The 22368-nt window shown below is 46.7% G+C and overlaps 1 protein-coding gene across 6 annotated transcripts in view; it reads left to right on the top strand.

Annotated features, from left to right (window-relative positions):
* Positions 1 to 22368, top strand: part of LOC138268245 (zinc finger protein 182-like) — a 673880-nt gene that overhangs the window by 337912 nt on the left and 313600 nt on the right. For all 6 annotated transcript variants that reach the window (XM_069217720.1, XM_069217721.1, XM_069217724.1 and 3 more), the window contains exon 4: positions 21544 to 21654. In XM_069217720.1, coding sequence (XP_069073821.1) covers positions 21544 to 21654 — 111 coding nt within the window. The remainder of the gene's footprint in view (positions 1 to 21543; positions 21655 to 22368) is intronic.

The raw sequence follows: 22368 nt of genomic DNA, 5'->3' as shown, positions 1-22368 counted from the left end.
ATGTCATATGCACAATATCATAAGAAAACACAATACACAGATATACTAAAAATAAAGGTACTTTATTTTTATGACAATATGCCAAAAGTATCTCAGTGAGTACCCTCAGTATGAGGATGCCAAATATACACAAGATATATGTACACAATACCAAAAATATGCAGTAATAGCAAAAGGAAGTAATTCAAGCAATGTAAAGTTACAGTAGATTGCAATAGGAGCACATAGGTATAGGGGCAACACAAACCATATACTCCAAAAGTGGAATGCGAACCACGAATGGACCCCAATCCTATGTGAGCTTGTAGAAGGTCGCTGGGACTGTAAGAAAACAGTGAGGGTTAGAAAAATAGCCCACCCCAAGACCCTGTAAGGTAGGTGTAAAGTGCACCTACAACCCCCAGAGAGCACAGAAGTCGTGATAAGGGGATTCTGCAAGGAAGACCAACACCAGCAATGCAACAACAGTGGATTTCCGGACCTGAGTACCTGTAAGACAAGGGGACCAAGTCCAAGAGTCTCAACAGTGTCGAGAGTGGGCAGATGCCCAGGAAATTCCAGCTAAGGGTGCAAGGAAGCTGCCACCGGATGGAAGAAGCTTTGTGTTCTGCAAGAACGAAGAGGACTAGGAACTTCCCCTTTGGAGGATGGATGTCCCACGTCGTGAAGAAGCTTGCAGCGGTGTTCCCACGCAGAAAGACCGCAAACAAGCCTTGCTAGCTGTAAGGGTCGCGGTTAGGGTTTTTGGATGCTGCTGTGGCCCAGGAGGGACCAGGATGTCGCCACTTGGATGAGGAGACAGAGGGGGCGCCCAGCAAGTCAGGGAGCCCTCACAAAAGCAGGCAGCACCAGAAGAAGTACCAGATCAGGCACTTAGAAGAGGAGTGAACCTGAGTCCACCCGAAGTCACAAAAGGGAGTCCCACGACGCCTGAGGACAACTCAGAAGGTTGTACACTGCAGGTTAGAGTGTCGGGGACCCAGGCTTGGCTGCGCACGAAGGAAATCCTGGAAGAGTGCACAGGAGCCGGAGCAGCTGAAAATCACACGGTACCCAGTAATGCAGTCTAGCGTGGGGAGGCAAGGACTTACCTCCACCAAACTTGGACTGAAGAGTCACTGGACTGTGGGAGTCACTTGGGCAGAGTTGCTGAGTTCCAGGGACCACGCTCGTCGTGCTGAGAGGGGACCCAGAGGACCGGTGATGCAGTCTTTTGTTGCCTGCGGTTGCACGGGGAAGATTCCGTCGACCCACAGGAGATTTCTTCAGAGCTCCTGGTGCAAGAAGGAGGCAGGCTACCCCCAGAGCATGCACCACCAGGAAACAGGCGAGAAAGCCGGCAGGACGAAGCGATACAAGGTTGCAGTAGTCGTCTTTGCTACTTTGTTGCGGTTTTGCAGGCGCCCTAAGCAGTCAGCGGTCGATCCTTTGGCAGAAGGTGAAGAGGGAGATGCAGAGGAACTCAGATGAGCTCTTGCATTCGGTATCTGAAGAATTCCCCAAAGCAGAGACCCCCAAATAGCCAGAAAAGAAGGTTTGGCTACATAGGAAGGAGGATAGGCTAGTAAGAAAGGTAAGAGCCTATCAGAAGGAGTCTCTGACATCACCTGATGGCACTGGCCACTCAGAGCAGTCCAGTGTGCCAGCAACACCTCTGTTTCCAAGATGGCAGAGGTCTGGAGCACACTGGAGGAGCTCTGGGCACCTCCCCTGGGAGGTGCAGGTAAGGGGAGTGGTCACTCCCCTTTCCTTTGTCCAGTTTCGTGCCAGAGTAGGGCTGGGGGATCCCTGAACCGGTGTAGACTGGCTTATGCAGAGATGGGCACCATCTGTGCCCATCAAAGCATTTCCAGAGGCTGGGGGAGGCTACTCCTCCCCAGCCCTGACACCTTTTTCCAAAGAGAGAGGATGTAACACCCTCTCTCTGAGGAAGTCCTTTGTTCTGCCTTCCTGGGCCAGGCCTGGCTGGACCCCAGGAGGGCATAAACTTGTCTGAGGGGTTGGCAGCAGCTGCAGTGAAACCCCGGGAAAGGTAGTTTGGCAGAACCTGGGTCTGTGCTAGAGACTCGGGGGATCATGGAATTGTCTCCCCAACGCCAGAATGGCATTGGGGTGACAATTCCATGATCTTAGAAATGTTACATGGCCATGTTCAGAGTTATAATTGTGATGCTATACATAGGTAGTGACCTATGTATAGTGCATGCGTGAAATGGTGTCCCCGCACTCACAAAGTCCGGGGTATTTGCCCTGAACGATGTGGGGGCACCTTGGCTAGGTAACTTTGCACCCAAACTTCACCAGGTGAAGGTTAGACATATAGGTGACTTATAAGTTACTTAAGTGCAGTGGTAAATGGCTGTCAAATAACGTGGTCGTTATTTCACTCAGGCTGCAGTGGCAGGCCTGTGTAAGAATTGTCAGAGCTCCCTATGGGTGGCAAAAGAAATGCTGCAGCCCATAGGGATCTCCTGGAACCCCAATACCCTGGGTACCTCAGTACCATATACTAGGGAATTATAAGGGTGTTCCAGTATGCCAATGTGAATTGGTGAAATTGGTCACTAGCCTGTTAGTGACAATTTGAAAAGCAGAGAGAGCATAACCACTGAGGTTCTGATTAGCAGAGCCTCAGTGAGACAGTTAGTCATCACACAGGGAACACATACAGGGCACACTTATGAGCACTGGGGCCCTGGCTGGCAGGGTCCCAGTGACACATACACTAAAACAACATATATACAGTGAAATATGGGGGTAACATGCCAGGCAAGATGGTACTTTCCTACACAACCCCCCCCCCCAAACGAAGGACAATAAGACTATCCATGACCTGATGAGTCTTCATTGTCTAAGTGGAAATATCTGGAGAGTCCATCTGCATTGGAGTGTGTACTCCCAGGTCTATGTTCCACTGTATAGTCCATTCCCTGTAGAGATATGGACCACCTCAACAATTTAGGGTTTTCACCTTTCATTTGTTTTAGCCAAAGTAGAGGTTTGTGGTCTGTCTGAACAATTAAGTGAGTGCCAAACAGATATGGCCTCAACTTCTTCAGTGCCCAGACCACAGCAAAGGCCTCCCTCTCTATGGCAGACCAACGCTTTTCTCTAGGGGTCAACCTCCTGCTGATAAAACCAACAGGTTGATCCTGGCCCTCAGAACTGATTTGTGATAAGACTGCCCCTACCCCTAATTCAGATGCATCAGTTTGAACAATTAATTTCTTGGAGTAACATGGGCTTTTTAGGACAGGTGCAGTGCACATGGCCTGTTTGAGCTCCTCAAAAGCTTTCTGACAGCTAGCTGTCCACAATACCTTTTTAGGCATCTTCTTGGAAGTGAGATCATTAAGTGGGGCTGCAATGGAGCCAAAGTTTTTAATGAATCTCCTGTAATACCCAGTGAGGCCTAAGAAGGCTCTCACCTGGGTCTGAGTTGTAGGGGGAACCTAATCCATGATTGGTTGGATTTTCCCCTGAAGTGGTGCAATCTGTTTGTCACCTACCAGGTGTCCCAGATAAGCCACTTTCCCCTGCCCTATCTGGCACTTTGAAGCTTTGATATTGAGGCCTGCCTTCTGCAGGGCCCCCAAAACTTTCCACAGGTCGACCAGGTGATCATCCCAGGTGGAGCTAAATACAGCTATATCGTCCAGATATGCTGCACTAAAAGCCTCCAACCCTTGTAGGACTGTATTCACCAACCTCTGAAAAGTGGCAGGTGCATTTTTCAAACCAAAGGGCATTACTGTGAATTGGTATTGCCCTCCAATAGTCGAAAATTAAGTTTTTGCTTTAGCATCCTTTTATAACTTGATCTGCCAATACCCTGCAGTCAAATCAAAGGTGCTTAGATACTTGGGAGATGCCAGTGTATCTATGAGCTCATCTGCCCTGGGTATAGGGTGAGCATCAGTTTTTGTTACCTGGTTGCGACCTCTGTAATCTACAAAAAAACTCATCTCTTTTCCCATCTTTTGAGTGAGGCTTTGGTACAAGCACCACAGGAGAGGCCCATGGGCTTTCAGAATGTTCAACCACTCCTAGTTCAAGCATTTTCTGAACTTCTTGTTTTATGCAGTCCTTGACATGGTCAGGCTGCCTATAGATTTTACTTTTGACGGGAATGCTGTCTCCAGTATCTATTGTGTGCTCACACCAAGATGTGGTGCCTGGCACAGTTGAAAAGAGTTCAGAAAACTGACCTAGGATATTTATGCAGTTGTCTTTTTGCTCAGCAGTAAGACAGTCTGCCAAGACTATACCTTCCACTAGAGCATCCTGTTATGTGGAAGAGAAGAGATCAGGGAGAGGGTCACTCTCTTCTTCCCGTCCCTCATCTGTTGCCATGAGCAGGGTGAGATCAGCCCTGTCATAGTAGGGTTTTAGGCGATTGACATGGAGCACCCTATGGGGACTCCTGGCAGTGCCCAGGTCAACCAAGTAGGTGACCTTGCCCTTCTTTTCAACAATGAGATGGGGTCCACTCCATTTGTCTTGGAGTGCTCTTGGGGCCACAGGCTCCAATACCCACACCTTCTGTCCTGGTTGGTACTGAATCAGAACAGCCTTCTGGTCATGCCATTGCTTTTGGAGCTCTTGGCTGGCCTGAAGGTTTTTACTGGCCTTTTTCATGTACTCCGCCATTCTGGATCTTAGCCCAAGTACATAGTCCACTATATCTTGTTAGGAGCTTTTAAAGGTTGTTCCCAACCCTCCTTTACAACTGTTAGAGGACCTCTTACAGGGTGTCCAATCACCAATTCTCATTGGCATACTGGGACACACTTATAATTCCCCTGTATATGGTACCTAGGTACCCAGGGTATTGGGGTTCCAGGAGATCCCTATGGGCAGCAGCATTTCTTTTGTCACCCATAGGGAGCTCAGACAATTCTTACACAGGACTGCCACTGCAGCCTGAGTAAAATAACGTCCACGTTATTTCACAGCCATTTTCACTGCACATAAGTAACTTATAAGTCACCTATATGTCTAACCCTCACTTGGTGAAGGTTAGGTGCCAAGTTACTTAGTGTGTGGGCACCCTGGCACTAGCCAAGGTGCCCCCACATTGTTCAGGGCAAATTCCCCGAACTTTGTGAGTGCGGGGACACCATTTCACGCGTGCACTACATATAGGTCACTACCTATATGTAGCGTCACAATGGTAAGTCCGAACATGTCTAAGATCATGGAATTGTAACCCCAATACCATTCTGGTATTGGGGGGACAATTCCATGCATCCCCGGGTCTCTAGCACAGAACCCGAGTACTGCCAAGCTGCCTTTCCGGGGTCTCCACTGCAGCTGCTGCTGCTGCCAACCCCTCAGACAGGTTTCTGCCCCCTGGGGCCTGGGCAGCCTGGTTCCAGGAAGGCAGAACAAAGGATTTCCTCTGAGAGAGGGTGTTACACCCTCTCCCTTTGGAAATAGGTGTGAAGGGCTGTGGAGGAGTAGCCTCCCCCAGCCTCTGGAAATGCTTTGATGGGCGCAGATGGTGCCCATCTCTGCATAAGCCAGTCTACACCGGTTCAGGGATCCCGCAGCCCTGCTCTGGCGCGAAACTGGACAAAGGAAGGGTGAGTGACCCCTCCCCTGACTTGCACCTCCCAGGGGAGGTGCCCAGAGCTCCTCCAGTGTGTCCCAGACCTCTGCCATCTTGGATTCAGAGGTGTTGGGGCACAATGGACGGCTCTGAGTGGGCAGTGCCAGCAAGTGACATCAGAGACCCCTCCTGATAGGTGCTTACCTCTTTCAGTAGCCAAGCCTCCTTTCTTAGTAGCCAAACCTCCTTTTTTTGGCTATTTAGGGTCTCTCCTCTGGGCTTTTCCTCAGATAACGAATGCAAGAGCTCACCAGAGTTCCTCTGCACTTCCCTCTTCAATTTCTGCCAATGATCGACCGCTGACTGCTCCAGGACGCCTGCAGAACCACAACAAAGTAGCATGACGACTACCAGCAACATTGTAGCGCCTCATCATGCTGGCTTTCTTGACTGTTTCCTGGTGGTGCATGCTCTGAGGGCTGTCTGCCTTCACTCTGCACTAGAAGCCAAGAAGAAATCTCCCGTGGGTTGTCCGAATCTTCCCCCTGTCAACGCAGGCACCAAATTACTGCATCACCGGTCCTCTGGGTCCCCTCTCATCCTGACGAGCGTGGTCCCTGGAGCACAGGAGCTGGGTCCAAGTGTCTCCCACAGTCCAGTGGCCCTTCTGTCCAAATTTGGTGGCGGTAAGTCCTTGCCTCCCCACCCCAGACAGTAATCCTGTGTACTACGTGATCTGCAGCTGCTCCGGCTTCTGTGCACTTTTCCAAGGATTCCTTTGTGCACAGCCTAGGCCTGCATCCCCAGCACTCCGTCCTGCATTGCCCAACTCGTTGAGTTGGACTCCGACGTCGTGGGACCCTCCTTTGTGACTCTGAGTCGACCGCTGTCCTTAGATCTTCTAAGTGCCTGTTCGGGTACTTCTGTGGGTGCTGCCTACTTCTGCGGGGGCTCTCTGAGTTGCTGAGCGTCCCCTCTGTGTCCTCCTCCAAGGGGCGACATCCTGGTCCTTCCTGGTCCCCAGCAGCACCCAAAATCCTCAACTGCAACTCTTGCAGCTAGCAAGGCTTGGTTGCAGTATTTCTGCGTGGAAACACTCCTGCATCCTCCAGCACTCCGTGGGACATCTTCTGACCAAAGGTGAAGTTCCTGGCACCTTCCGTTGTTGCAGAATCTTCGGCTTCTTCCACCCAGAGGCAACACTTTTGCACCATCATCCGGGGTTTAGTGGGCTCCTGCCCCCCCTTGACACTTGCGTGACTCTTGGACTTAGTCCCCTTCCTTTACAGGTTCTCAGGTCCAGGAATCCGTCTTCAGTGTTTTGCTGGCAGTTGTGGTTCTTGCAGAATCCCCTATCTCGACTATACTGTATTTCTGGGGTAGTAGGGTAACTTTACTCCTACTTTTCAGGGTCTTGGGGTGGGGTGTTTTGGACACCCTTACTGTTTTCTCACAGTTCCAGTGACCCTCTACAACCTACCATAGGCCTGGGGTCCATTCGTGATTTGCATTCCACTTTTGGAGTATATGGTTTGTGTTGCCCCTAGGCCTATTTCTACCTATTGCATTCTGTTGTGATTCTACATTGTTTGCACTACTTTTCTTACTGTTACTTACCTGTTTTGGGTTTGTGTAAATATAATTTGTGTATATTACTTACTTCCTAAGTGAGGGTATCCTCTGAGATACTTTTGACATATTGGAGGTCATTATGACCCTGGCGGAAGGCGGAAAAGCGGCGGTAAGACCGCCAACAGGCTGGTGGTCTTTTTTTGGGAATTATGACCATGGCGGTTACCGCCATGGTCATCCGCCGGTTCTCCGTTCCGCCCGCCGGGCTGGAGACTTGGGTCTCCAGCCCGGCGGCCGTCACTATACCGCCAGCGGTATTTGGACCCGGCTGACCGCCATGGATTTCATGTGGTTTGAAACCGCCATGAAATCCATGGCGGTAAGCACTATCATTGCCAGGGAATTCCTTCCCTGGCACTGATAAGGGTCTCCCCCACCCCGACTCCCTGCCCTACACGCCCCACCACCTTTGCCACCCCCCAAAGGTGGCAGGGCCCCCCTCCCCACCTCGACCCCCAACATCACATCACTCACTCACACACGACACACACGCAGGCACCACCAACACACATACACGCACACACACCGACATACATGCCAACATCCACACACACAGTCAGACACACACACCCACATTCAAACATACATGCACACATCCATGCAGACATACCCACAGACATATACGCACTCATTCCCAAACATGCAACACCCCCGCAAGCATACACGCACTCACACACCCCCTCTACATACACACACACACACACACCCATGCATGCACACAACACCCCCCTTCCCTAACGGATGATCGACTTACCTGGTCGGTCGATCCTCCGGGAGGGGACGGGAGCCATGGGGGCTGCTCCGCCGACACCACACCGTCAACAGAACACTGCCACGCCGAATCACAGGACGTGATTCGGTGGGCGGTGTTCTGTTGGCATGGCGGTGGAGGTGGAGCAACCTCCACTTCCCCGCCGCCCGCCAGTATGGCTGTTGGCGGCTCTCCGTCCGAAAAAGGACGGAGAGCTGATTACAGTCATAATACGCCGAGTGGAAAACCACCACCACTGGCGGTCTTCAGCACGGCGGTCCCTCGGCGGTCTTTTCAAAAGACCGCTGAGGTCATAATGACCCCCATTGTCACTAATATAAAGTACCTTTATTTTTAGTAACTCTGAGTAATGTGTTTTCTTATGATATTGTGCTATATGATATAAGTGGTATAGTAGGAGCTTTGCATGTCTCCTAGTTCAGCCAGAGCTCCTTTGCCATAGCTACCTCTATCAGCCTAAGCTGCTAGAAACACCTCTATTCTACTAATAAGGGATAACTGGACCTGACACAAGGTGTAAGTACCACAAGGTACCCACTATAAGCCAGACCAGCCTCCTACAATCAATGTCTAGAGAGTGGATTTATCCCCAAGTATATTGTAGTCCAGATTTGGCTAGGAATTTCTTCATTTTCTTAGAAAAGGCAACTACATGCCCCACCACTTGCCTCTTTGGGGTCCAAATTCTTCTGTCACAATGATCTCCCTAAGGGCCATCCCTGCCAAGTTCTTCAAAAAGTGCACAAGGTAAGTGACTTGTGCTGTCTTAGGGGCATAAGCCATTGCTAATGTAATTGGACATCCCTAAAGAAAGTGACTCAAGATCAAATATCTACCATCTTTGTCTACCTTAGTGTCATTGATAGTAAGGGGAAACCCACACGTAATAAGTATTGCTAAGCTCAGTTGCTTTGTGTGGACAGTATAATAGTAAACTGGGAGAAATAGTCTGTGTCACAGCTAACCCTGGTCTCTTTTCACAAGGTGGGTTTATTGTAGACATAATATGTCCATCTGTCTGTCCCCAAGGCTTTTCCAAATAGATCCTCTTTTGTTTCAGACGTTGAGACCCTTAACACTTAACTTAACTCTGTTAACCATTTGCGATAGGAATAAACTATGCTGGGGTCATGCGTGCAGGTGGTTGCGTATCAAGCATGGTGCGCTGTGGCAAAGGCCTCCCCCAAACAAACAAACCCAACATGTAGGTAAATACCAAACAACAACTAATGAGGGACTTGAGTCCCTCTAAATGGTCAGTGAGCAAGGGCTCACCCGCCCCCCCTTAAGGTGGGGAACAAGGGAACCTCTACATCCTTGGGAAGGTTAACATGCAAGAGACCTCCAGACCCAGGGCAAACATCCGTGCCTGAGAAAACAGTCCAAGTCCCCTTCAACTCCCAGCATGACCTGGTCTCCAGTGTTTGCAGTTGGCCCATTCTGTCCTTGGTAACTCACATCTTCAGAGAAAACTCTGAATACTTTCAGGTATCATAATTTAGGACTCTAAGGAAATGCCTCTCTGTCCATGTTCACCCCACATTTTTGGACTGATGCTGCTGATTTTTCGACTGTGAGAGTGCACTGAGCTCTGTTAACCAGACCTTAATGCCAGTGGTCTAGCCTCTTATAAAGTGTATGTATTATTGGCTACCCATAATGGGCAGAGACTGACTTATTTATACCTCCCATATATATAGTACCCAGTCCATGAAAGGCAGAGTGTCTGCCCAGTGCTGCAGAACTGATTGTGCCACCCTGTATGTGACAAAGTACACAATGGCTCCCAGCCTGCTACTGCAGGCTGGACGTTCAGTGGTAACACTGCTAGTTCGACTTTTCCATTTAAAGCAATGGCAAAACTCCCACTTCTATTAACAATATATGTAAGCCTCCCCTAAGGAAGGCCTGCACATCCCTAAGACAGGTGGCTCTATACTATTATACTATTTAGTAGTATATTTTGTATATATTTCCTGATAGCAACACTTCCAAACTGTCATTTGGCTATGGGAGATTTAGTAGCCTCATTAACACAGGGTTACTGGCTAAAGACTCAGCCCGGCTAACTTCTGAAAGGGACTACTGAGATGAGTACTGTAAAGTATCAAAATAATGGTAGTATTAAACCTGCTTCATGCCCAAGGAAAATTTAATGCCACTATTAAAGAAATGCAACTTTTAGAAAGTTGCCACTCTATGATCCAGTTTGTCCAGTGGCCTCACAAGGTCACTAGTCACCAGACAGCTTTCTGCCCTCCTGGGGAGTAGTGTAAATAACTCCCAGGCTTAGGAACAATAGCAGCTTGCTACTGGGCAAAGTGTTACCTCCCCTTTGCAGGAAACAATTCATGGTGTTGGCCTAAAAGGTGAGCTTCGAAGGAGAAGCTGCCTTTGGCAGGCAAATTACTGTCAAACTCTTGAGGGGCTGCACTTTGTTCAGGTAAACAGGCTGGGTGGCCCTTCATGAGGGGTTAAATTTACTATTCCCACTCCAATCTGTGCAACAGTATGGAAAGCGTTGGACTTCTGAGGGGTTTCCCATTCCAGTCTGTGCAACATTAGGGAAAGTACTTCACTTCAAACACATCACATATTTAAATAACCCTATTAACTTGCAACAAATATAAAGCTATTAATATGAACATTATATATATATATATATATATATATATATATATATATATATATATATATATATATATATATATTACATATAGGTCTATTAAACAAGGACTCCATACCAAGCTGAAGAAAAGCCCGCACTCCGAGATATTGCTTTAAAGTGAAATTTTATTTGGGTCACGTGTTCCGACCTACAGTCTTCCTCAGAGCCAGTCTGGCTTTGAGGAATACCGTAGGTCGATACGTGTGAGCCGAATAAAATTCTCTTTAAAGTAATATCTTGGAGTGTGGGCTTTTCTTCAGCTTGGTATGGAGTCTGGAGTTCTTGTTTGATAAAGAAGTGGGATCTGCACCCGCTCGCCCGGCACTGACCCTGTAAGGTGGAAGCAGCTGTAGGTTTGCAGGACGCTGTTTGTGGATATATCCAAGTCTCTAGGGTTTTGTTGCTCCTAAAGTCCAAAGCAATAGTGGTGCATACTTGAACAAGGCTCCCCCCGCACATATCCACAAACTTCCTGGGTGCAGTCCAGCAATATGCTATTTCATACAAACTGTATTGCATGGTCATAGCTTTCAGCATACAGATGATAACACCTAATGCATTTTGGAGCTCCTGGAGCCTTGTTCACGCATGAGTGGACATTGAGTTGCATTGAATTTATCATCAAATGCAGACATAAACAAAGGACAAACATGTCTCCCGGTTACAAACTCATAAGTGTAGGGCATTGCTAAGTGTAACAAATTGAAAAGAACATCTGTGTTGTAAACTGTGATAACAAATGATAACACACGTTTATAACTACAAACAAATATCATATAGCAATTCCTGGTCATATATAATATGTTGCAAAATAATCAAAGAACGAAGATAATAAGGTAAACTAATACCGCACTGGGGATGCAACATGCATGCCATACCAGCAACGTCGATCCTTACTCGGGAGCTTTAAACAACTGAGTCCTGATCAAATAGTCAGAAAGAACAGTCAGAACAATTAAATTTCGGGCATATTAGGAATACAGAATCACCTCTACTTACATCGTGTCCAAAAGCCATAACCGCATATGGGTGATGGCCCAGTTCCCATAATGTTTAGAAGGATGGCATTCAGATCATATATATAATATATATATAGTATACCTTACTGATATTTAGGGGTCATCACATGCTGTATCTGCAATAAGTAAATTCTGGCCAAGTGGGCAAAGACATCATTTAAATAAGTTGAAAATATGAATCAGCTCCACAATGCATCGTATTCAAAAGCCATGCTTACAGATGAAAGATTTCCCATTCCCCATAATGTTTCTATAGATGACATATATGTAATGTATCATAGGAGATATGTAGCATACATCGTTTTTAATACTGGTATTAGGATTAGTCACATACTGTATCAGTAATAGCTAATGAATCATGCCCAAATGGGCAAAGGCATCATGTGAAAAGGGTAAGAACATGAAGGGGATTTCAACAAATCAGACCACACCACATGACTCCATTACACACAAGTGGGCAAATTGATAATAAATGAACTAATGAAAATAAAACCATCCAGGCCAATAGTATGTATGTGGAATATAGTTAATGGCGGAGGCAATTAAGAGTCCAGACAAACATCCTGGCCACAATGTTCATAGAAAACAAATAGATATGGAAACCTACAATCACAAGAAATTATATCACCATACATCGTGATTCATGAAAGTCCCTGTTAAATCACAGATGGGTGTAGCATAATACCTCCAGACCTAATCCAAGATAAGTACACACCATACTTGCCACTAAATAGAGTACCTGCGGGAGACACAGTAAGGAAAAAATCAATGTACAAAATGTGCAACAAACAAATATACGTGTGGTGGAAAACACAGATATACATAACAGTGTGTGTGAATTAACAAAATCAGTAAAGAAACCCACATGGGATTGTATGCAGCTGCCTTGAAAGGACTAGGCGGAACACTTGCATAAACTCTGTCTGAAACTGAATAGTAATGGAGGATGGGGTTTGAAGGATGTGGAGAATGTTCTCAAATCTCAGGTAAGTGAAACCTGGCGTAGAATCACATCATCCTAAATAATCAGACAGTTCCTCATCCATATTCAGACCATTCAGAATTTTTGTATTGAGACCAATTATATATTGTGATTCAATCTGTCTGAGTGCCTTCACCCTATCACATCCCCTTGTATTTGCAGGTACTCTATCAATGACAAAGAATTGGAGTTTTTAAATATCTTCATTGTTGTATGTATAGATTTGTCGAGCTACAGGATAGTGCTGACCCACATGTGTGATGGCCCTCATATGTTCATGTTCAAGTATCCTCTTTTTTGTGGGATGTGTAGTGCTTCCAATATACCAACATTCACAAGGGCATTTGACTACATAGATGGAAAAATCAAAAAAGCATGTGAAGTGGAAAGTTATTTTGATGGTGGCGCCTGTTAAGGGATTTCAACTCAGTGACAATCATGCTGTAGTTGGCTACTTTGCAATTGGAGCATGGATGAACGTCTTACGGTTTTGTCAGCACTGATTCCTGGGCAGATGCCACTTTACTTAATCTGTCTCTTAATGTAATACCCTTTCTGACAATGACTCTTGGACTCTTGTCTATGTAGGCATTAAAGCTGTTTTCTACGGATAGAACTGGCCAGTGTTTGCGCTTATTTTTGTCTGATCTCAACTGCCTTGTTACAGTAAGGAGTAATGAATCTACCCTTAGCATTGGATTATTGAACCTGGGTTTTTTTGGGAATCAAGAGCTCCTCCCTGCTGACCTTCTGTACCTTCTCTAATGCGGCATTCAGAATCACTGGCTTGTAACCTCTTTGTGTAAATCTCAAGAGCATGGTTTCACATTCATTTTGAAACACTGCCTCTGTGCTACAATTCATGCAAGCTCATAAAAGCTCACCATATGGAATACTTTAAACCTGATTCCTAGGGTTCTTACTGGAGGCATGGAGCAGTGTATAGCCTGCTGTGAATTTCATGTGAAGTCTAGATATCAGTTTATTGTTGATGACTTCTACAGTAATGTCTAAGAACTCTATCATCTTGTTGCTTATGTGTGATGTCTTGTTAATATTGTATGGATTGTAATTCAATTGTTTTATGAACTGTTCAGCCTCTGTTTTGGTTCCCTTCCATATTATAAATAGGTCATCAATGTAACTTAACCACATGGTTACTTTGGAGTTCAAGTCTGTCAATGCTCCTGCTACCTGCTTTTCCCACATCTCATAAAGAGACCGATGTAGCTGGGAGCAGAGCAGGTACCCATTGCAATTGAGGATGAATTCACATAGTGATCACACTCTTGAGTGGCTGCCCTTTGTTCAGGTTCAGGCTGGTGGCTTAAACAGAGAGGGGAGACCAGTGCCAAAACCGGTTTTCCTGTGGGCAGGTGGTTCACAGGTGGTTCACCTATAGGGTGGGCTACCAAGCTCCTAACATCGGAGGAAGAGTTCAGACATTTTGAGAATAAGCACAATAGTGCACTCTGGGATTGTCATAAGCCACAGATTGCTGGAAAGTTGTCACCAAGAGGGAGGGGAACTGGTAGCTCATTGGGTAGTGACCGCATCATCCCCTCCGGGCACTTTCTGGGCATAAATACGGCACCCTGAACCTCAGATCACGCTGGAACTAGAAATAGGATGGAAGAAGGACTGCCCTGCTCACCCCCTGATCTTGGCAAAGAGAGGCTGCACTGTCTGCTGAACAGCACCTTCCGGATCTTGGGCTAGCGAAGAGAGGACTGTACCTGTGGCTCATGGCTTGGGGAAAAGTTGCTCCCCAGACCAAATAAGTGGCTCCAGGGGTCAGTCCTCTGACCCCCTGAAATGGGCACCAGGGCTAACAATGCTGAAGATGCCCAAATTGGCTAGTCAGTAGCCACTCAAGAGGAATCTCCACTAACTGCCACTGGGCACCCCAAGAGACCAAACCTTGATGGCTAAAAGTGGCATCTAAGTCAGCTAGAACCAGGTTTCTCGTTGGAATCCAGATTTGTCACCCAAGAGGAGCATTAGTCTCCACCAAGGGATATCTCTGGGACTGCCGTGGACCAAGACCGATAGCCCAACCACAGCTGGCCTTTTACTGTCTCAAAGAGGACTTCAAGGGACCCTGACTTTTGTGGCCAAAGTCACCCCACCTGACTCATGGACCAAGGAATATTCGCAAAGGCACCCCTGTCGACTGCAGAGCACCCAGAGCATCCTTGAGCATCTTCCATCTCCTGCATCTGCCGCATTAGTACCACTCTGTTGAAACATATGGTGGCCGTGCCCTCCCCCAGACCGTCTCCATGTTGGATTTGGTCACCCAGTCGGGCCAGAGTAGTTTAAGATTCACAGTTCTGCATTAAAAGCATGCGGACAAGGTGTCAGGATTGCTTGGTGATGTGTGTGTCACTGCATCTTCATTGCTTGTATTCTTGGACCCAAGTCTTTCTAAGTATGCCAGGAGGTCACCACATCTAGGCCTCTTCCTAGGGCGCGTGCATATGACCTGTGCAGGACCTCCCAGGATCTACCAGTTTCCGCTATTCCAGATCGCAAATTAGGTTGTTTCCTCCTCATGGGCATTCAGACGAGTTAGCAGACTCTCTTATATTTTATGGTGAAAGTCACCAAATGGCATTGGTTTATATGGTTTCCTAAAAAGTGAGTCCTAGCGTCAACATTCTGTAATTTATATAAAACCACCATAACATATCTTACCCTCTCTTTGCTCTCTCACAAATGTCTCCTATGTGTTGTACATTCTCGTCCCCACGTCGTGGGCCTGTGGTGCTGTCTTTAGATGTCAACTATCCCTTCCATGGTTCTCCTACTATTCATCTCCAATGGCTGGACCGTTCAGCCTAGTATTGATGAAAGCAAGGGCATCATTCGAGATACAGGGCCCTCCATAGGCCCTTTGCTTTGTCTGAAATGAGGCCGAGGCCGCGGGGCTTCTTCCCCAGTGTCTGCAATGACTTAGGCTCTAGCGCTGCTCACCCAAGCAGCTCCTCTGCCTGGCCTGTCCCTACAACAGCCATTATCAGGCGACAAGCCACCAACATGCCAGCGCCACCCTTGGTAATTGGGCTGCAGCATCACCACAAAAGAACACGGGCTGTGGTGGTGGGGGGGTGCAACAGGTACTCACAGAAGCTAGGGCAGCCAGCAGGCCCCCTCGCTCCTCCTCCCTTCACCTTCATGCATCCCAGGCTGAGAGAGGTCACCAGCCATTTGTCTCCACTCAAGGATCTGCTGGCTGGGAGCCACAGTTTGTACAGTCAGGGTAGTCAAGGGACCCTTCTCTTCCCTCTATGCGCATCTCAGTGTGGGTAGGGTTGGAAGCAGCCTTTTCTTGTCAGACCAGAGCTCCGGCAGAGAGCATTTAGGCACTCCACTACCTTGTCCACGCCGCCTAGTTGACACTTTTTGAGATATCTCAAAATTTGATAATGCTTATAATGCAAGACTCTAGAGACAAACAACTAATTTGAAAGTAAAGATAGTGCTGTATTCTGTAGTTTTGATAAGCACTAGAATTGGGCAAACAGTCTGTGCAGTGTAGGCAACCACTAGGCTACCACTTCAGCAAGGGCAGTTGATCAGCTGTGAGGTTGGAAGCTTATAATAGTAGCTGTGTTATTTATGGGGCTGAAAAGACAGATGTTTTTGGCATGAAGAACTTTATAAAGCAACATTCGGTTTATTCTTTTCTTGCGAGGTATAAGCAAGAATATAGAATCATCAGTGTAGTATTGCCCCAGTGACTCAACTGGTCGTGGGCACTACCAAGTGGCTCAGTATAGTAGAGGGGTTTTTATCACCACCATAAACACCCCTCATATTGTGAGAAGAGTACATCCTCCTTATGATGTGAGATATTGATATATAATAAAGGCGGTCTATAGGCGTGGCCAGTGATGGGAAGTTACGAGTGCAGTAAGCCAGCCTGGCAGACGCTGTTGTTGTATTTTATTTATGTCACGCACTGTGTGCAATACCCTGCAGTGACCCCCCCCCGACACATCATTCTTGGTAGCGAAGGGACAATTTGAACCCCTCGGACTCCAGAGCTGGAAGGAGATAGGAGGGTCTCAATGTGCCTACTCACACACACCAAGGCTGTGAGAAGCCACCATGCTGCCTCTAGGGCCCGCCTACCCCGGCCCAAGGCCCCCTACCTGCCTGTCCTGCAGTGCGCTGATCAAGACAACGTAGGACCCGTAAGCTGCCAGCGTCACCGCTCTCAGTGCGACGCAGGCAAGCACCCAGCTACCCGGAGCACACCTTTGCCGGCACACACGTGGCTTGACCTGCTCCCTCTGCACTGATACGCTGCAGTGTGTCCGCGGCCTCCAGCATTGTTCTTTCTTCTCTTTTTACTTCTCCACATTTTGCTCATCGAACGCCGCATGGTCAGAATTGAAAGCACAAAAAAACAAAAAAGAGAAGGGAAACCCTCACATCCCACTAGGAAGAGGCCCGGACACCACCATTGACCCACCCCAGTGGAGGTGAGGTTTAAGAATTAAACATGCAAAGGAAATGAGAAACTCCAGATCCTTTGGGCAGGAAATCATTTGCAACAACACTGCACAAACCAATTCAAAAATAAATATAAGGAAAATGCATACTACGATACAACAAGTACCTGAACATGTCCACCATCCCCTCCATAGAGACTTTTGTTGTGGAAGGTGCCCCTTCAGCCCAAGCTCCCAGATGGAAAGACTGGGTTGAATAGGTTCTGCTGTTTTTTTAAGCCATCAAAGCTGACAACACCCAGAAGAGAGCAATGATCCTTCATCTAGGGGGAAAGGACATTCACAGAATTTCCAAAACTCCTACAGAAGCCTCCCCGGAGACTCACCTCACGCTCATCGCTGCCCTCAATGAGCATTTTGAGCCCATGACAAATGTAGACTGTGACCGGTTTGTTTTTCGGCAAGCCAGGCGACTCGCGGATGAGCCCATCGACATGTTCCACATGAGATTGAAAGAACTAGCAGGCACCTGCAGGTTTCGATGTTGAAAATGAGGAATTCAGAGGGTAGATTATTTAAGAGTGTGCCTCAACCAAACTACATGAAAGGATACTAGAGGAGTCAGGAAGAAACCTGGCCGACATTCTGTTGATGGGACAAACCAAGGAATTATCTAAAGCGAGAGCATCCCATATGGAGGCTGCACTACAAAGGCCAATCCAGGAAGAACCTGTCCACGCTGTCACATCAATGGCCAGCAAGCACAAAACCACGGGAAACCACCCACCACTCCGGATGTGCGGCTACTGCGGAGGGCCGGCACACCGTCCTCCGGACTGCCCAGCAACAGGGAAGCGATGTGCTAGTTGTGGAAAAATCAACCACTTCTTAAAGGTGTGCAGATCGATCAAGACGAAGATTCCCTACAAGGCCGTGGACGCTGCTGTCAATACACCAAGCGAAAACAGTGGCATGGATGACGATGACGAAGTACTCCATCTTCGCCATAGAAGCAGTGACTCAGACTACACGGAGACCACCACGGTGCCAGATACAAGTGAGAGAACATCCCACCCTTGCTGTGGTCGACACAAGTTCCTCCATTAATATGATGTCGTCAGACTTCTACCACCACATGATTCGGCCTCCCAGACTGCTGCATGCCAAGGTAAAAGTATTAACATATGGCCAGGATTGCCCACTCAATCTACGAGGCTGTTTCAAGACAACACTCACTTATGGTCAGCAGTCCGTGGATGCCCAACTGTATGATGCAGAAGGTGGGAATGGCATGCTGTTAGGTGCTTGAGGTGCTTGCCATTGTATCATTTGCATTTGGAGTACACCAGCGGTCGGCCGCAGACCTTTTGGAGGAGTCCCCTGAAGTATTCAAAAGCATCGGCTGCCTGCCGACAGAGAGGTAAAGCTACACATCGATAGTTCCATACAACCAGTAGCTCTCCAACACCGACGCGTCACATTTCATCTCCAAACCCAAGTGGAGGTAGAACTAGACAGGCCTGAAAAGGCTGGGATCATCGAAAAAGTGACCTGGCCCACGCCCTGGGTGTCCCCGACAGTGGTAGCCTGGAAACCAAAACAACCCAGCAAAGTAAACATATGCGTGGACATGCGGCTACCGAATACCGTGATAAAAAAGGGAGTGACAACTAACCCCCATGATTGACAATCTTATTAGGGAGCTAAGCATGGCTATCTGGTTCTCCAAACTTGATGTGCGGTCAGGGTATCACCAGTTGGTCCTCGCTGAAGAATCTTGCTATATAACAGCTTTCTCCACGCATATAGGCCTCTGGAGATACAAAAAACTGAGTTTTGGGATATCAAGTGTAGAGGAGGTGTTTCAGAACGTAATCCAAGAACTACTGATTGGTCTCCCAGGGGTTTTGTAAATGTCAGCGACGACATCTTTGACTATGTTAAAACAATACTGAAACACAACACTAGGTTGAGAAGAGTACTCCAAAGAATCCAGGACTCTGGCCTGACATTAAATCGCAAGAAGTACAAGTTTCTGAAACAAAAACTCTAGTTCTTGGGATATGTGTTCTCAGCAGAAGGAGTGGCACCCAGACCCAGAAACAGAATTTGAAAAATTAAATAAATCGCACCACCAACCACATTGTCTGAGGTCCGCAGTTTCCTGGGAATGGTGAATTACTGTGGGTGATTCATCAAGGACCTCTCAATAATTACCCAACCGCTCGGAGACCTCACCAAGCTGTCAACTCCATGCTCCTGGGGCCCTATGCAGGATGCCGCACTCCGTGCCTTAAAGGACGCTCTGTCAGCAGATACCATCCTCAGGTATTATGACTCCCGCAAAGACACCACCATTGCTGTTGACGCCTGTCCCAAGGGACCAGGGACCAGGAGCGGTGCTGTTGAAGAAGCACCAGAATGATGAATGTGTCCCAGTTTCATATGCCAGCAGGTCTCTGACAGAAACAAAACTAAGATATTCTCAGATTGAGAAAGAGGCGATTGCGATCCACTGGGGATGTAAACACTTCCACCTCTACATCTACGGCAACACCATCACTGTGACAACTGACCATAAACTGCTCATCACACTGTTTAATGGCATGGCGTCGAAGCCTCCTCCACAGATGGAGAAGTGGCTGCCTCGGTTCCAAGGATACCACTGCAAAAAAGAATACTGCCCAGGGTCTCACAACCCAGCAGATTTTCTGTCTTGTCACCCCAGAATGGCCACCAAAGAGGAGGAGAACGAAGCTCAGGAGACTGAAGAGTACGTTAGGATTGTTGTTGACCAGTCCCGCCCACCCCTGCTATCTGCTAAGGGAAGTGAGCCAAGCAACCATCCAAGATAAATGTCTTCAGAAAACACTAGATGCTGTGACGAATAACAGGTGGCAAGCCGTGAAGAAACAGTGGCCTCAACTCACTCCAAAAGCCAGGCAGGTCATGTAGAGCCTGTATCATGTCCGTCAGGAGCTGACTTTCGACCCTGAAGAATGCTTGCTAAGAAGACACTGATCCAGAGACTATTTAAAGTGTGTGTGTGTGATTTAATCCTGCTTGATGCAGCCGTTAATAGAGACATGTGCTAAGACGTCCCAGCCTCCAATCAAAAGCATGTCGTTATTTTAAAATAGGGACAGTAGGTTAGTGACTTCCTATTTCGGGGTTTCTCAGCAAATTCATGATTTTTCCAGACCTCGAATTGCTCAAAAGGTTGTTCATATCAGAAATCTCTTTTCATGAAATTCATTGCTTGGTCTAACATGTGAGAAGATGACACTTTGTGTCAGTCACATGCCCGTTAGATGTCACTCATAAGTACATTGAAATCATGGAACTGTCACACATAAGCAATGTAAAAACTTGGCAGCTATGTTCTGACCCCTGTGAGAAGTAAATAGGCTTCAGATCCGAATTAGTTTCGATTCAGGAAATGACCCAAGTGCTGCCTTAGGTATGGCAGCACATAAAATAGCTTGAATGTGTTCAGAAAGTTTCACAGGTTGCAGCAGAAAGGACAGTTCATGACAGGAATATCTGACTGGCCTGCCTAAAGGATAGCATATGTTAGCAAGACTAAAGAGGTACAGTTGCCATACTGTTTTCCCAGTTGTGCAGATGACTTATAACAGAAAATGAAAAGAGTGACAGATTTAAGGAATGGGAGAAATTTTGCAAATTATCGGCAATGATTTAATGCATACTCTTTACAAATCCATTGAAACCAGAGTCATATTCAGACACGTTTAGTCCTCAGAGATCCGGTGGTGTATTGATTTGGCTCACTTGAACATTCTGGAAAAGGAATAAACATTAGGACAAATTGCGTAATCGGAGAGATTAGAGATAAATTGAAAATGCATTTCTAGTTGGCAAGTAGCCACACACTTGATTTACAAAGGAGGCACAGTAAACCAGTCTCTTCACCCTAAGCTTTACAGTCCTGCTACAGGCAGAGGACAAGATGAAACTCAGTGGCGCTCTATTGCTTTGTCGGCGTAAACTACTGCCCCTGCAGAAGATATTGGTGGAGAAGAAATTATGAGTTGACATAAGTCTAACAGCCAAACTTCTGTTTCATCTGGTTCACTGTCCCCTCCGCCAGTGCACTGAGAGAAAGGGTGTAACCGTAAGGAGATAGAGAAGCACATTAGACTATCCTGCAGCACACTTTACTTCATGCATCAGAATGAGAGTGATAAAGTATTATGTGTCAAAAGAACACTTTTCCCGTGTTACTTGGTTCACTAGTAACTTGGTCCGGGTTTTCTAGTTGGGAAGGTACTTCCAGGAGATAAAACAAAGTGCTCCATATCTCTTAATCTCACCCTTTCTCCAGTTAAGCAGCTAAACATACCTTCTGAATGTTTAATTTTTTTGGAAATATCAAAAGGAGCATGCTTCCCTCCCATAGGAACCTCCGTTATATAAATGTTATGTTTTTTCAATGCAGAGTCTGAGGCCATTGCACCAATTGTTTCATTGGTCATCAAAGAAGAGGATGATTCTGATAACATGGACATTCAGGACCCTGGAAGTATGTTAGACATCCATAATGCTACAGGTGGGTGTTTGATGGTATGTTCGTGGAAATAATCAGTATATGAAGCTTATTGTTAGCCCTTTGACCATTCCTCCGAATCCCTGCCTTCAATATCTAGGTGATACAAAAGGGTCTTATTTAGAGTTTGGTGGAGCAAAACTGTCAAAAAGTGGAACATGTCCTGTCCACCATATTTAGAATACAAGTGGCATCAGCTCACTCGTAATACAGTGAGTGGGTCATCTGGCCTGTTTTGGCGGATATCCTGCATTCACCCAACTCTAAGTAACACCTTTGATGTCTGACAATCTAGATAGCCCTATCGACCAATTTAAATGTTATTCCATACAACTGATTTTGAAAAGACTATCTCAGTTTCTTTCTCTTTGCTCGCAAATTAAACCTCAATCTTTGGGTATTCATGTAAATTAATCCTGTGAACAAATTGAGAATTCTGTGTGTAATCAAGCTAGAGAACATTTAACTATTACTGGTCACCTTTGTATTGTATTCAAGTTTCTCCTAGAATAAGGAAATGTGTCCTTAGACCACTGTAATGCAATATATATTGCAACTTGCAGCTGTGTGCCTCTTTAGTACAACATGTCACTGAAATTATAGAAGGACAGTGTGTTGGTAATTCCTAGCAAGCTAAAGAATTATGATCCTACTTGCTACCTTTAGAAAAAAAATAGGCAACGAGACAAGTTATTTTCCCCTACAACATCAAGTATA

This window comes from Pleurodeles waltl, chromosome 12 (assembly GCF_031143425.1).
Source record: "Pleurodeles waltl isolate 20211129_DDA chromosome 12, aPleWal1.hap1.20221129, whole genome shotgun sequence".
Taxonomy (NCBI): domain Eukaryota; kingdom Metazoa; phylum Chordata; class Amphibia; order Caudata; family Salamandridae; genus Pleurodeles; species Pleurodeles waltl.
Note: the sequence above shows the minus strand (reverse complement) of the source record. Positions and strands in the feature narration are given on the sequence as shown.